Source organism: Rosa chinensis, chromosome 1, assembly GCF_002994745.2.
Source record: "Rosa chinensis cultivar Old Blush chromosome 1, RchiOBHm-V2, whole genome shotgun sequence".
In the NCBI taxonomy this organism is placed as follows: Eukaryota; Viridiplantae; Streptophyta; class Magnoliopsida; order Rosales; family Rosaceae; genus Rosa; species Rosa chinensis.
This window is the reverse complement of record NC_037088.1, coordinates 52,444,255-52,460,849: the sequence shown is the minus strand read 5'-3', so window position 1 is coordinate 52,460,849 and position 16,595 is coordinate 52,444,255. Positions and strand designations below refer to the sequence as shown.

The 16,595-nt window shown below is 39.3% G+C and overlaps 1 protein-coding gene across 1 annotated transcript; it reads right to left on the bottom strand.

Annotated features, from left to right (window-relative positions):
• Nucleotides 1-2,569: 2,569 nt before the first annotated feature.
• On the bottom strand, nt 2,570-5,419 carry LOC112173235 (protein TILLER ANGLE CONTROL 1). The gene is made up of 5 exons (XM_024310828.2): nt 5,080-5,419; nt 4,938-4,983; nt 4,101-4,771; nt 3,774-3,909; nt 2,570-2,842 (listed from the first exon to the last, which is right to left on the bottom strand). The coding sequence occupies exons 1-5, from the start codon at nt 5,083-5,085 to the stop codon at nt 2,823-2,825; spliced, it is 879 nt and encodes a 292-aa protein (XP_024166596.1). The 5' UTR covers nt 5,086-5,419; the 3' UTR covers nt 2,570-2,822.
• Nucleotides 5,420-16,595: the final 11,176 nt, after the last annotated feature.

Genomic DNA, 16,595 nt, shown 5'->3' with positions numbered 1-16,595 from the left:
ACTTTTCAGTCGGTTAGCAATAACTTTTGAGGCAATTTTATAAATGACATTGCATAACGCAATAGGCCGAAGATGGGACATATTCACAACTTCTTTAATCTTTGGAATGAGGGCGACATAGGTGAAATTCAAATCAGGGGGAATTTCAGAATGAGTTAACATTGAAATCACCGCATTACTAACCTCCTGCCCAACTAAGTCCTAGTATTTCTGAAAAAAGAAATGTGAGAGACCATCCGGTCCTGGCGCTTTCGAAGGATGCATCTGAAATAACGCTAAACGAACTTCTTCCAAGCTGTAGGGAGCCAATAAGATGGCATTCATGTCTTCTGAGACTCGAGGTTCAATAGTCTGAAGGACCAAGTTTTGAGCCTCCAAGTCCTGTGGTTGGGAGCTAAAAATATGCTGAAAGTAATCCAACACAACCCCATCTATACCGGCTGTGGACTCTTGCCATACTCCATTGATATCGAAAAGGCCTTTAATTTTGTTTTTTTGTCGTCTGTTCGATGCTTTCTTATGAAAGAAACGGGAGTTCCGGTCACCATCCCTAAGCCAAACCGCTCTAGACCGTTGCCTCCAATACGTCTCATCAATGGACATCAACTCATTCAATCTTTGCGAAAGTTGCAGCTTGAGGGCATGATCACTTTGGTCGAACGGTTTCTGGAAAAGAGCATCCAGTTGTGCCCGTACCCCCTCCACTTCCTCTCTTCTGCTCCGGAAAATAGTTCGATCCCACTCCAAAAGATGAGTCCCCAATCCTTTTACTTTACGGCACAGCTGAAGCATAAGCTCCCCACCATATGGAATTCCCAGGCCTCCTCCACTTTGGCTGGGAAACCTTCATGGGCACACCACATCTCTTCAAAGCGGAACTGGCGTCGAAACTTCTCAAGTCTCAACTTCTCCTTTCGGACCTCCAACAGGAGAGGAGTGTGGTCTGACCGACTGGGATGAAGATTGATCACACGAGAAAAACTAAATTCCGATATCCAGGCCGGTGAACAAAGACCTCTATCTAACCTCTCTTTCGTATTGGAATCACACCACGTAAACAGACCTCCAGCAGCCCCGGCCCATATCCTTGAGGTTACAATCTGAAAGAGCTTGTCGAAAAGCCTGCATCTGACTCTGACTACGCAGTCTGCCACCAGACTTCTCACCCAACTCCATAATCTCATTGAAATCCCCGGCTACTACCCATTTCTCTCCCAGGTTCCAGACCAGAGATCGTAATAAATCCCAGGACAGATGACGTTGGCTGGTTTCGGGATGACCATAGAATCCAGTGAACCTCCATTCCACCTCATTAGGAGCTTTAACGAAAGCATCAATATAATACCTCTCCACATCTTGAACCCTAACCGAGATAGAATCACCCCAGAGCAAAGCCAGGCCCCCCGATCGCTCCACACGATCGAAGTGAGCAATATGAGGCAGACCAATAAAACGGCGAAGGGATTGATGCTGGTCCTTTGTACAGTGAGTCTCGCTGAGGAAGACAAGACTTATGCGATGTTTTTGTATAAGCAGCTGAAGAGCATGCCTGGTTCTTCTATTCACAATACCCTGGCAGTTCCAAATCAAAATATTCATTTTGAAACACAGACAAGGTGGACGAGACACCTCCTGAAGCCGACCGGCGGCACTACAAAGAAACTGGAAAACCCTAAGTCGAAAAACCTAGGCTCCGCAGTTCTCGCTTGAAGAAACTAAAATTTTAAATCTATCAATATTAATTGTTGTGTAACAAGGAAAATAATAGCTAAAGAAAACAAAGCCTATGTAATAGAAAATAATAAAAATAATATATAAATTTTAGGGTAGGGCCGGGTAGGGCTTTTAGGGCCGGACAGGGCTTGGCCCTTACGGGCTCAATTGGGCCGAGCCGTAGGGTAGGGTCGGGCTTCACTTGCATGACCCTTACCCTACCCTATTTGAGAAAGGGTAGGGCCGGCCCCAAAGAAACCCATCAGTGAAACACCCAGCCCCAAAAATCAAACCCATCAATTGAAATCACTGAGACTAAGAGCGCACTTTACACCATCTGCTTCTCCTCACCTTTCAACTATCAACCATTTCCCAATTACAAGTCATAGCTCTTTTTCCAAGGTAAATTTGTTCTTTGTTATCAGATTCATTTACTGATTTCCTTCAATGAGACTCTTCATTCCCAGAAAGAAATTTATCAACCACCAGATCCCATAAGGACGAGTCAAGAACTTGAGTGAGAGAGAGAGAGAGAGAGAGAGAGAGTCCAAGCGCGATGTTGAAGAGTCAGATAACCAATTTGTTTTTTAAGTCAGTCACGTATTACAAACCATTAGATGTTGTTTTTACACGTGTCATTACACGATTGAAAACTTAGGAAGCTTAGACAACTTTATTGCTTAAGAGAGGATCCTCTCCCTTTGCGTCAATTGGCGTCAAGCCACAAAACCGGATAAAAATGTAGTATGATATTATGTCAACTCAATTCCGATGTAAGTGGGAGAACAAAAATGCGAATCTGACCACGGAGCCACTTCCTTGACATTATGATGAGATTAATAGGAGGACGACGAAATTCGGAGAAGAGGGACAAATGGATTAAAAATGCCAAGGCAGAACCACAGCATATGAGTTCCACAGACAACCAAACTTGAATGATCATATACTAAAACACATGCAATCAAGAAAAATTACAAATTAAACTGGTACATGATCCAACAGTTCATATCATTTGAAAATCCTATTTAGCATTGTCCTTGAAATAGTTATTTATAGCTAGCAAACACAAAAGAACATTAATTCCCAGGAAACCTGCAGAAGGCCTTTATTCAATGCACAGAAGTGGCACCTGCACAGGATTAGCAAATACATACATTAGCAAATGCCAAAAGATTAGCGACTGTATACATTAGTAGGATAAAGATCATGTTCATAAGACAATACGACATCACCTTTTTATAAGAAAGTAACAGGAATATGAAATAATATGGACACCTTTATTTATTTTTTACTTTTTTATTTTTTCAATGGAGAAGCAGGTGATATTAGTTTTTCCATAATGTCTTTCGCACGAGGTGCTAACTCTATAAAAAAAATTATTCAAAAAAAAAAAAAATCACTACACCTGAAAACTCACCTTCTGTCTCTCAATTTTTTTATTTTATTAAAAATAAAAGGAGAAAATAAAAGCCGGAAGAGGGAAACGCCTTCATTATTCCTAATTGGACTTGTTTTCCAGCAATTATCAGGAGGACCCATTACCAGTACATGATTAAAATACAAAGGACATATGATTAGAATTGCATAATGTCACCTCATCAGGTTGAACTCCTTTTATTTCATATTTTAGGGATGGTGGGATTTAGTTGGAATTGCATATCAGTACATATTACTCATGATATTGCAGCTACACCCAGAAAAAGAATGAGAAACATGAAAGGACATATACTTTTGGGGTCAAAATGTTAAAACACTTAGAAACAATACTTTACAATTTTACATGCATGGTCATGCTGACATGTTGAGATAATATCCTAATGATTGATCAAGATTTTTAACACGTTAGCTCCTGCTCCTAATCAAAAGGAGGATTGCTAGCCCTTTTATGTTATCCACTGGTTATTCCTTTTGCAAATTTTCTATTGGTGTCTCTGGTACTTTTTAACTCTGATACCATGTTGAAGCTTAAGAACATATGTAGCTGAGAGATCCATGTATAAATTAAAGGAAAAAATGTGGGAGCTAGTTTAAGCTGTGTTTGAATAGAAGTCAGTACTTACCTCGAATTGGAAGCAAAGAAACCGATTCAGAAGCATCAGTTTCGACATTGGTACAGGTAAGTTCGACTGCACTAGTAGGCTTCTTGACATCAAGGTCTGCTGGATGGATCTTCCTCTTCAACATCCTCCTCATCAGCTATGACATTAGAAATCAATTAACTGAATCAGTGACATGCTTTGATGTCTAATAGATTTTGTGTCGTTACCTTACAAAAACTACCACAAATTACATTAACTTGATGGGAATCAGTGTCTTAATTAATCTTTATCTAGCCAAACAAGAGACCAGGAATTAAAGCTAGAAAAATTGCTGAAGTGTTTACTTACTCGTTGCACATTCTTGATTGGAGTTGAATCCTCTTTGACACGAGGAATGAGCTTCTTGGCAAATGCCAGGCCACCATTCCTTGTTCGAGGGTTCATTTTCTTCTTCAACTCTGGTTGGACCTTGCGAGAGTCAAGCTGCGATTGAACATCATGACCATCAGCCATGAATAAGTCAGCCAGTGTTATCCTTTCACCTTTGCGCTTCCTTTGATCACTCTCAGAATCGTGATCAGGTTCAGTACTGATTTCATTAGACCCCTCAAAAGGAGCAAGAGGAACACCATCGATGTCCAAAATCACATCTGGTTTCGCAACAATGGCCTCAGAGTTTGACTCCGTTTCCTCAAAACTGTGTCCAAATGTTGTAAACATCAAAGGGTTCAGTTCTTCATACTCGCCATTATCAGTATCTTCATCACTGTCACAATCACCACCACCATGTGAAACTTCTTGGGCTTCCTTACCATCCTCCTCGCTCTCCAAAACCCTGTAGTCATTTTGGTTGTTGAAGGGTTTTAGGGGGTCGAAACCAAAGGTGCCTATTGTTAAAATGCCATCTCTCCATCCCTGATCAAGCCCATCCACAAGGGAAACTTGTCTCAGAAATGCTTGTGTGTCCTTATCGGTATTACTCTCCGGTTCAATCTTTTCCCCATTTCCTGCAACCTCATCTGGAAAAACACACAAGATCAAGCAAGTTCACAGCAAAATCTGTGTACAACACCACATAGATATAAAGTACTGCATGCTCAATTCAACAGTAACACAATATACATGACAAAAAAATGTTAGCTACATTCAACTTGGTGATTCCATAAGTTCATGAAAATAATATACCTTTAAGGACCTTGTGATGAAACCTCTTATGAACCCAGTTGAAGATCTATGCAAACAAAGAAGGAACAGGATCAATTGAGAGCCCTAATTGACAAGAGATCATGGTGCATAGTTCTACCACTAGCTACTACTTAGAACTCACCTTCATATCTTCTGACCAAGGTCGACGAGAGAATTGGTGGGCAAGAGAATGATGAGTATAAATTGAAGCTGAATGGAATAATTATGGAGTAGAAGAAACTTAAAAGGAGCGGGCCAAGTGGGTTGGAGAATGAGATGGTGACACGTGCCTAGGAGTGGGGCCCCTAGAATGTAGCTATGTTTGTGGGTAAATGACATGTTTGACGAGCCAAAATGTTGGGTCTTTGTGGCATGATCGATGTTCCGAAATTCTTGATAGGATGTGTTTACCCCTGCTACAATCCCCTAGGCCATGCTTATGGTCCAGCAGCTCACATTTGTATCACCTGATTGGTTTTCTATCTCCCAAATCTTGTTCAAAACCTAAATTACAAACAAGCAGATATGTACCAAGTTTAACAAATATTGACATGATTTAAGTGGGCTGCCATTTGGTACTGACGAGATGACCGGAAACACCTTTCGAAATTTTTTTATCACATTTAGGCTGAACTTTTAAGAGTTTGAGACGGTTGACTCATTCGCGATTTATATTCGGCTACTGATTGCTTTCATCAACAGAAGGTTTGCAAAGACCCAAACTTTTTCTCTTTCTCAATTCTTTGTGATTGTAAGAGACCTATAAGACAGGGGATGTTAACCTCTCATCCCATGTGACAATTCTATGCTTGTGGGACTCGTATACGCACCATTATATCACCTTTCACCTTCTTATTGGAAAAAAGTCACTTCTACCGGCCTGGACAATGAGGCATCAGGCCAGGTGTTTGCCAGTACAGATTCCACCATAACCAGGCAAACTTTTCAGGTGTTACTTCCTATTATCATCTCATTTCCATTCTCCTTTTGAGGGATTACAAGTTCCTTTAGTTTTCTTTTTGCTGGACTCAAATGCCCTTTCAGAAATGTAGCAGTGGACATATTGGACTTGACAAACTGTACCTTTCATTCGCAGTACGAAATCATCGAGATACTGCATTTTTCAGTACTGTTGGTCAGGTTTAATTCTTATGCAAAACTTATGCCTTGCTCATTTCTGGTATATCATGAGTGAAAGCTTAGTCTGCCACCAGCGAACTATTTTCGGGGGCAAATCAGGCATGAAGAAGTAGAAGCAAATCAGGCATGAAGAAGTGGAATGTTCCATGAGAGCGAAAGCCTAGCTGGAAGAGGCTTAAGAAAAGGTTCTAGCCAAAGGGAAACAGAGCCATAGAAGAATTAGATGGGTTCTATTAATAATACATGTTCTTTGGCTCTTAGCAACTTGTTTGCTTGTATCCCAAGCTAGAAGGCTAAGACCAGTTTGGATGGTAGCACCAATTCTAGGCTTTATGGGTCTTCTGAGTGCTCATTAAAGCTAAATAAAATACTTCGGATTCTTCTAAATAAAATGCTTCGGATTCTTCTTAAAGCAATTTGATCTTTATATCGCTCGGTGTGGGAGTGGGACAGCTCGCTCTGGTCCTGTGTCTGACCACAGACTTACATCTTTTATCATAATGAACAAAGTTTTGGCAAAGAAACGAAAATGTGGTTGATCTTTGATCTGAAATGAACCTCCACTAATGCAAAAGGATCGACTGTCGACATGATCGATTAAAAGTTCTACAGCAAGCAAAAAGTATAACTTCCATGCATGTTGCACTCCAAACCAATCTAGCTATTTCCTACATGTCCCACTGAGATTAGGTTGGTACTAAGTTGCACAGAAAGGTTTATACAGGTTTGATTATTAGTATTATATTTTGTAATGCTACTGTTAAGATTCACCATTCAATCTGCACATTCATACTGGAAACTTAAAAAAATATAAACCTAGCACAGTTCATTGAGGCATTTTGTCATACACGCTCTAACCCGTTCCAATGGAAACTTGGCTTCCCCTAATGATGGTGGTTACCTGCACAAAGTGCTAGAAGGGTGTAAATCAATACCAAAATATCCAATTTTATAACAATGACACATGAACAGATACTCAAAGAATTTGGACACTACGCAGAGTTCTGAGCCAGTTTCTTAAATGCAAAGTGATAATGTTAGTCTATATATAAAAGGAACTACATACCAATTTCTGAAAATGGAAAAGATGTTTCAGAACCAGAAATTGGGATTAACTAGGACCTTAGAATTGAGGCATCATATCTGTCATTCCAATGGCACATGCAAGCATTCAAGGCTTTACACAGCACAAAAGACCCACTGGAAACTTTGAGATAGTATTGGTTTGCAGGCAAAATACATGAATGTATACAGGGAGAGTATAACTATTGGATTATTTCCAGTGGCTTATTTCTGGTTAGAGAATTTTGTGGGATCCATACAAGTCAAGAATGAAGAGTCGGTATAGATATTTCATTAATATTGTTCTGTATAATTATATATACTATAATGAAAGCTTAATTGGCTTCCCCTAATGATGGTGGTTACCTGCACAAAGTACTAGAAGGGTGTAAATCAATACCAAAATATCCAATTTTATAACAATGACATATGAACAGATACTCAAAGAATTTGGACACTGTGCAGAGTTCTGAGCCAGTTTCTTGAATGCAAAGTGATAACGTTAGTCTATAAAAGGAACTATATACCAATTTCTGAAAATGGAAAAGATGTTTCAGAACCAGAAATTGGGATTAACTAGGACCTTATATACAAAAATTATGAGCAACTCCAACTGCTTCCCTATAATTTTTATATTATAGAGAAGCAAAAGTCAATTTTTCTTCTCCAACTCCAACAGATTCCTTAGTTTACAGTAATCTATAAAATCTCCATAATTCTTCCTTAAATTTTGGAGTTTGCTGTAAATATAGGGAATTTAGTTTTCTCTTTCATCACTATCATCGGGGATAGTTATAGGGAATCTGTTGGAGCAAACAAAACTAATTTTTTCCTAAAATAGAGAAAAATAAAAATATGGGAAAGTTGTTGGAGTTACTCAGAATTGATGCATCATATCTGTCATTCCAATGGCACATGCAAGCATTCAAGGCTTTACACAGCACAAAAGACCCACTAGAAACTTGGAGATGTTATTGGTTTGCAGGCAAAATACATGAATGTATGCAGGGAGGGTATAATTATTGGATTATTTCCAGTGGCTTATTTCTGGTTAGAGAATTTTGTGGGATCCATACAAGTCAAGAATGAAGAGTAGGTATAGATATTTCATCAATGTTCTGTAGTAAGTATACTATAGAGGTGCGTTGGTGATCAACTTAGCTCTCTTGTATTTGCTCTATTTTTATTTGTATCAAAATTATGTAGTTCCAATAACTATCTATACATTTAGAAATAATACGTATAGTCTTTATGAACTGGCATCTTCATCGATCTCAATATATAGTAATTAGCTAGGGTTTCTCTTCAGACCTCAATGACAGCTGTTTCTTTGACAACGCACAGCCTGGTCCGCCGTGATTGCTTGCCATTGTGTCGTTCTCGGACCTTGAAAAGGAGTTGTGGTAGCCTCGGTCATTACGATCAATCAATTTTCATTTTAATTATGCATAGATGATTTATGTTATCGACTATATATATATAAGGTGGTGCTATTCAAAAAGGGTGTGTCTCTATTCACACACCCCTTTTAATTTTCTATTACTTTAATTCAATCTTTGTTATAAATTACTCTAACTACCCTCCCTTGTAAATCTGTTTCTTTTTTCTTTTTTCTTTTTTCTTTTTTCTTTTTTCTTTTTTCTTTTTTCTTTTTTCTTTTTTCTATTTGGCAATTCAATTATGAATCAAATATCATTATAAAATAATTCATTTTTTTTAACCTATAAATGAAGGAAAAATAATACGTCTAGTAGAAGGACCTGTATTATTAGACAAAGAATATGCTTCCCAAGTAATCACCTTCACCCAACTGAATCCAAATTGTAAAGTTTGTTCTGATCATACTTTGCAAAGTACCAAACTCAATGCTTGTTTGTTTATGACTCTTAATCTAGGTGCATCAATCTCAAATCGAAAAAAAAATATGGAATCAGCGTTTTATCCACTTCAACCACAAGCTTCCACATTGCAGCTGATAATGTATACAAAATTTGGAGATGCTCTACATACTATTGAATACAATGAGTTGCAATATTCATGTCGGGAAAAAATTATGTTCTACTAGCATAATATAGTAAAACAAATTATGTTTATAATCATAAGGCCATTATTATTAGGTTGTTGTAAAGTTCTATAGTTGCTCAATGGATTCGAATATACCAAATAATTTCAGTTAGAATCTTACCAGGAATAATGGATTAAAAGGGGCTCGAATGATTGTTGAACTCATTTTTTTTTCCATGACTCCATTGCAAATCAAATGTAAAACTTTCTCAAAAGATGGGTCTAAAGTTTCTTGTTCTATCATGATTAAACTTCAAAGCATCATAATAGAGAGATGGAATGACTATGCTAAAGAAGTTTTTGATAAAAAAGAAAAGAGGGAATCGAAAAGAGTTTTAAAGTCCTCTGTGTTTGCGGGGAAATAAGGGTTTAGGATCTAAGAATGATTGACTTGTCAAATAAAATAAAAAAATAATAATAATAATTATAAGGGTAATTAGGGTAATTTTTAAAATAAAATTGAATTAAAGTAATAGAAAAATAAAGAGGGTGTGTGAATAGAGAAAAAAAGTGTGTGAATAGCACCACCCTATATATATATATATATATATATATATATATAAATACTTTCGCAATATTGTCTAATGCAATTTTGGATTTTATCATAATTTATTTATTTTTATCTTCCAAGATAATTTTGTTTTTCATGCTACGCGTACCATATTGTATAATACACATTGTTCTGTTGCCTTCATAGAAAAATAAATATTCTTTCCACTAAGAAATGTACTTCGTGCAAGTTGCCTTTATTCTATTGCCATACATACTTTTTTGACTTAATTTCTCGTATGACATACCAAATCTTTTCTTTTATAAAAGCATTTCCGACGATTTTTTATTCGACTTTTCTCTCAAAACCCTAGCAGACTCCCGTTGATAGTGCATGCCTAATCCGACGACAAGCCCCCGCGGTGTCATCGTCGGACGGGCGAGAAAATATTTAGTGTCCGGTGGTGAGCCCAGTCAGTGTGGCGACGGTGTGGTGGTGGATTTGTTGTCCAGTTTGTGTGGTAGCCTTGTTGGGGAAAGGCAGCAGCTATTTAGAGGAAGGGGGTGGCGCCTGGGTCGATTTGGTCAGAGCGCGAACGATCTTCTGGTATTGAAGAGCGGGCAACGGCAAGAACGGGTTCCGGTATGCGCAAATCAGATTGGGTCTCAATTTGGTTTGGCTTTACTTGGTGCTTCGAGGAGGGGGCTAGCTAGGCTGGCCGGCACTCCTTGTCAACGGGACAGGGATGATGGGCGGAGGAAGGGACGGCCAGCGATCCGTTCTTGCAGCTTTGGTGGCTCCAGAGCTGCTGCTATGGGTGGAGCAGCACTTACTGCATGCTGCTGGTGGAGATGCACCTACAAGCTTCATACCTGGCTTGGGCTTAGGCTTTGGCCCAAGACCCATACTATGCTTTTGTTATGTTTTATCGTTTTTTAGAATTAATTAAATGTGGCTTTATGCCGGAAGTAAGTCCCTATCCTAGATTAGCAGGGCAACGTGGGCGTTGTCCCGGTATGCACACTCTGTGTGCCTTGTCTGGCCTAGTGAGGTGACGAGCTGTTTGTTTGATCAAATGGACGCAACCTCCTAGTGGCAAGATGAAATTAAGTTCCGCCATATTTATTTCTGTGCGGCAACATAGTGGGAAAGCTGTGCTATTTGTAATGATGCTTCTTCGTTATAGAGTTATCTTTCCGGTATGTCACCACTATGTCAAAGCAAATAGAGTAGCCATTCGTGCACTCTTTGTTAACTGGTGCTTGTTAGAATACATAGATTTTATGGAGAATCCTGATATTATTTCGGGATGTTCTCTTTATGTTTATTGTAATCTGGGGTTTAGGCTCTACGCCTCCCCCCCCCATGTATTCTGCAATTTCATTAATCAAGGCTTGATGGCAGTTGCACCAGCCTCATTTCAAAAAAAAAAAAAAAACATTTCCTACAGACTAAATAAACCTAAGATTTGGTTTTGGAACAGTTATTAGCTCCAAGTCTCCAACATGGGAAATTTTCTTTAGTGTATTAATGCTCTATGGTACATAACATTATCTTAATCATTAATATCATCCTAAAACTCTATTTTTTTTTAACATGTTACTTAGAATCTAATTAATACTATATAATATTAAGGACTAAATACTGTTTAGTCATTGAACTTTTGCCCGAAAAACACTTCAGTCCCTAGCCTTCTAATTTCACACGTTTAGTCCTTATACTCTCAAATTTTGAACCAATAGGTCCATTCCGTTACTCTCCGTCAAAACACTCCGTTAAATTACTGACGTGGCAGTCATTCCGCGGGAAAATGTCCATTATATCCTCACTTCCTTTTTTTTATTTATTCTTTTTTTTTTCCTTTTTTTTTTTTCCTTTTTCTTTTGTTTATCTCTTCCTCATCACTTCCTCACTTCTTCTTCCTCACCTGGCCCACCCCCCACCACCTCCATCCCTACCTTCTACCACTCTGTTTTTTCATTGTGTGAAATTACGAACCTAACCTCTGATTTGAAGAGCGAGCCGCCCATGAGGAGGCCCTTGTCGAGGGCACGGAGTGCATTGGTGAAATCACCGACGGCGAAGTGGAGCTTGGCGACATGGAGGCAGGCCATTGCGTAGGCGTCACGCCAGAAGGGGAGGACGGAGTGCCAGGGGCAGGAGTGCAGCTGCTCCCAGGCCGGAGTGGAGTGATGATGGGTTTCTTAGTAGTGAATTGCAGAAACAAAGGAGTATAGAATTGGAGGGGAAATGAGTAGAATAAGAGATTGAGGGCTTGAAGAAGAGGTGTTGTCGTCGGCGTGGTCGAGGCGGAGGAGGCCGAAGTCTAGGGGGAAGAAGGAGGGGACATGCTTGAACCCAGGGAGGTACCAGAGTTCGGATTCGGGTCGGTGAGATGGGTCTGGTCTTCCTCAGCGCCGCCTTTTCTATGCTTTGCGCTTCCGAATGGATATGGGTCATCTTCACCATCTCCTTTGTCTCCTCTCGGGTGTTTTAAAATTTCTGTCTTTTTTTGTTCTTGATTGTGTTTGGGATTTCAGTTCAGTTGTACGAGGGAGAGAGAAGAATTTGACAATGGGTTTTTGTTTATTTGAAGGAGGAGGGGAAGGTTGCATAGGAGATCGAGGGGTTGTGTTGAGGTTTCTGCAGGGGAGAGAGAAGAAGAGATAAACCGGAAAAGAAAAAAATATATAAAAAAAAGAATTAAAAAAAAAAGGAAATGAGGGTATAATGGACATTTCCTTGCGGAAAAACTGCCACGTCAGCAATTTAACTGAGTGTCTGGACGAAGAGTAACGGAATTGACCTATTGGTTCAAAATTTGAGAGTTCAAGGACTAAACGTGTGAAATTAGAAGGCCAGGGACTGAAGTGTTTTTCAGACAAAAGTTCAAGGACTAAACAGTATTTAGTCCTAATATTAAATTCAAAATTGTTTATTTATCTCAAGGTGCAAAGAAAAATCAAAAGTTAAGCAGAATGGTCTCCCGATGACAAGTTAGAATTTGGATCAAGGCGGTGCTACTCCACTGGGGAGTGTTGCGGATTGGGATCAAGGATTTTTTCAGGTAGTCCGCTTTGCTAATCCTTTGGTTCCGTTTAATAACAAGAAGTTGGATCGCTACATTTATGGTGTTGATAGTGGGACTGAAGGTGCTTTGATTCTTGGTATGAGCGTCGCTAGTGTGGTTAAGAACGACAAAAAGGATAATGTTGGTATAGATGCTTCTAACGGGGATGGTGGCCCACATTTTAAATAGAAAGTGGCTATGTCCTATTGGTTGTTGAGTCTACTACTCTTGCAGTATTGGTAAGTGTTGCGGTGATGGTGTTGATGGGAGCTCTTGGCTTGATGATGGGCTAGAATTTTTGCCTGCTTACCTCTTAGTTATAGGCTCAGGTTTGGAAATTTATTATGGGTTTTTTTAAAAAAAATCTTAGGCTACTGTGTCTGTAGGCATCCTTAAGGATACCAGTTCTGCGTAAGGTGGTCCTTTGAAAACATGAATAAATTAGGATCATACTTGAGTTGTTTTGAAGCTCTCCCTAGTAGTGTCAGATAGTAGTTACTTTGAGTTTATTCTCATGGTGATGTTACATTAGATTACTTTAGGGTTTTCTAGACATAATTCAATCTTGTCGTAGCCCAAATAGGGTGAGTCATGATGTAACGTTATGACTAGACCTAGGGTTAGAGTTCTCAACCTTAGGAAGCATAGTAATTAAACTCAGCCAAACTATTCACTAGCTTTTCTTTTCATGGAAACTTTTGAGCGTTTCATTGGAAATGTCTTCTTGGCCTTAACCTCAATAGACTTCTTATTCTTCGCTCCTCTAGGCCACCTCTTTTTCTTAAAAGCCTCTTGTGCAATAGTCACCAAAGCCAGTCCCATAGACTTTACATCCAAATTAGTCCTACCCACTACTAGGCTTAGCCTTGGTTTCTTGGGCGACAAATTATCACCCCCATCTCTCTTCCTCATCATTCCACTAACAGCCACTACATAGCAACATGAGAATCAAACTTCTGGATAGTAATAGTCTTGTGTGTCCTCAGCAATGCCACTGGAAGACCATCAAACATCGCAATAGATAATGTTGGTGGCACGACATCGGGAACATGGGGCCAGGTGTAGGAACGGTTTGAAACTTAGCCAAAGCCTGCTCCATATTGCATTGTGTAGGTGGTGCAGCAGCTTGGACCGCCTAAGGCAGCGACAGACCAACGTAGGGCAAGCCACAGTCCCTGCAATGCCTATACGAATTCTCAAAGAGAAGTTCGCATCTAGATCGACGTAGTCGTCCACCGTGAAGCTTTGACGGAAAAAAAATGGCTACTGCAAATCAATTTTCACGTGGATTCAAACCTGACTTGCTGCAAACTCTACAGAATCCTTGTAACCAAACCGGCCAAGGGCGCTGCCAATCAACCAGATACATCAGTCTGAAAAGCTGGTGGAATGCCTCTGAATTTAACCTAGAACGATAGCGTGTTGAGAGGGACGTTGGCTATGACTGAAGCCTTAGTACGGAGCCAAAACCACCGGTACATGGTCGAAGCCCCACGGTCCTCCTCTCATAATTTGATTCCAATCAGAAGGCTCCAAAAAGGTAAATAGAAATCAATCACCGTGCTCCTGAATCGTGTAGCGGCCATTCAAGACCCACATCGACCGGAACATCCCTTTGAAGGAATTCAGGTTGAATGCTCTCTTAGTCAGCAAATTTCCGACCAAATAGAATTATGTCCGCCGCAATCCCTCGCCCCGACCACCGCCAGCGAAGACAAACAGGCGAACCGCCCTGTCGTCGATCAGCTCCATCTCCTCCATATGCAAGCTAGGTTTCGTGTAGAATGCTAGGATTTTACTTTCTCTCTTACTCACTCTCGAGGCTAGGGTTTATATAAAATTTTTAGAAGATTTCATCATATTAAACTAAGGCCAGATGACAAACACATAATCATCCTGAAACTTCAGTCATAAATCAATGAAGTATTATATGCTGGCATTTTTCTTTTTTATGACAGAAACAAAAAAAGAAAACAAACTATAGAGAGAAACCACTAGGCACTCCCCTACCCAGCTGATCCAAATGGAACACATGAGACACAGAAAGGGGGAGACAATGATGCCAAACAGCTGCAAAACGATCTTGAAGATCAAAGTTTGCTAATTTGTCTGCCACAAAATTAGCCTCCCTGAAAATATGCCTGAACTTGATGAAAGAGAAAGAAGAAGAAATCTTCCAAATATCCTATGCCAAAGTCTTAATCCGCCAAGGAGTAGTTATCTTCTTAAGAATGCAATCCATAAGCACTTTAGAATCTCCTTCAACTAGAGCTCTGGAAAAGTTATAATATTGAGCAACATGTAAAGCGTCCCTGAGAGCTGTAGCTTTTGCAATGAGTATTGAAGTAGGTCCCAGATTCTTAAAAGCAGCAAAAATAGGTTGACCATCAGCATTCCTAAAAACAAAGCCAAGAGAAGCATTACCCTGCCTCACAGAACCATCAAAATTTATTTTAATTTGATCATGATCTGGAGGATTCCATTTAATATGAAAGTACTTAGAAACAGTATTATACACTTTAAGATTAGCTTGCAGTAGTTAGCTCCCAGAGTAACAGCCTCGAAGAAGGTTTGAGAAGGGGAGGGAATTAACTGTTTAAAAACTACCTGATTTCTGGTCTGCCAAATTGACCAAGAAATAAGAACTTGTGATATAGTATCTGCAGTAATGTCAGGATTATGAACAAAGATTCTATCCAAGAAACAAAAGAACCAAACCAATTATTAGGAATAGGTATGTTATTTGAGAATCTCCAAACAGCCTGAGCAAAGTTACAATGCATAAAAAGATGGTTTAAATTTTCAATGTCATTCTGGGATAAAGGACAACAAGAAGGAATATTAAGATTATAAAGAGAGAACTTATCTCTTGTCTTTAGTCGATTTCTCAAAAGAGTCCAAGCAAAAATCTTAATTTTAGGAGGAATATTCAAATGCCAAATTTTATTCAAAACCTTGGATTTAGAATGAGAGGCATTCTTCTGTGCAAGTAACCAAGAAGCACTCTTGATAGAAAACTTACCTGAGCCTGAAGGTCCCCAAACAAATTCATCCGGCATATCATTCACAGGAATAGGAACAGCAAGAATTTGCATAACAATGTCATGAAGAAGCAATAAAGAAAGAGCATCTTTATTCTACTGAAAGTTATGAATAAAAGAAGAAACTGTTCCTTTCATCTTCAGGATTATCAAATAAAGAGGATAAGGCAAAACCCAATTAAAAGTCTAGAATAAAATGTCTTTACCAATCCTAACAGTCCATCTCATACCTTCCATCACTAAAGATCCGACATCAAGAATTTCTTTTCAGGCTAAAGAATTAGAAGCCTTTTTATTAACAGTATATGCTGGAAAAATTAATGCCGCTCATTTATATAATTTCACTTACTTATTGAAAGCAAGCGTACAAGAGACAAAAGTCTCCAATCATCTGAATAAATATAAATGAAACTTCCACCGCCGGCCAATACACTCAGTTACCACTCATTATAAAACAGAAACAAACATCAATCATTAGTCATTACATCATTTCACTCACCCATTCAAAGATGGACCCAAATGGGCCCTAATCTAACCAGGCCGACCCATACCCACCTTCAAGAAAATGGGTCAAATACTCGAGGTTTTTCGTTTTCCTATCCGCACTCAAATTTTGAGACTCTTTCTCCTTTCTCCCCCACACTTTTCGATCTCCTCTGTTTTCCGAGGAAGCAAGCAACTCCTCCGAGATTCTTCTGGGTCCCACTCCAATCTAATCAAGAACCCAACTTTATCTGATGCCATGCCCGTGACGAAGTTCTTGTTTCTCAGAGAAGCCTCTCTTGATTCGT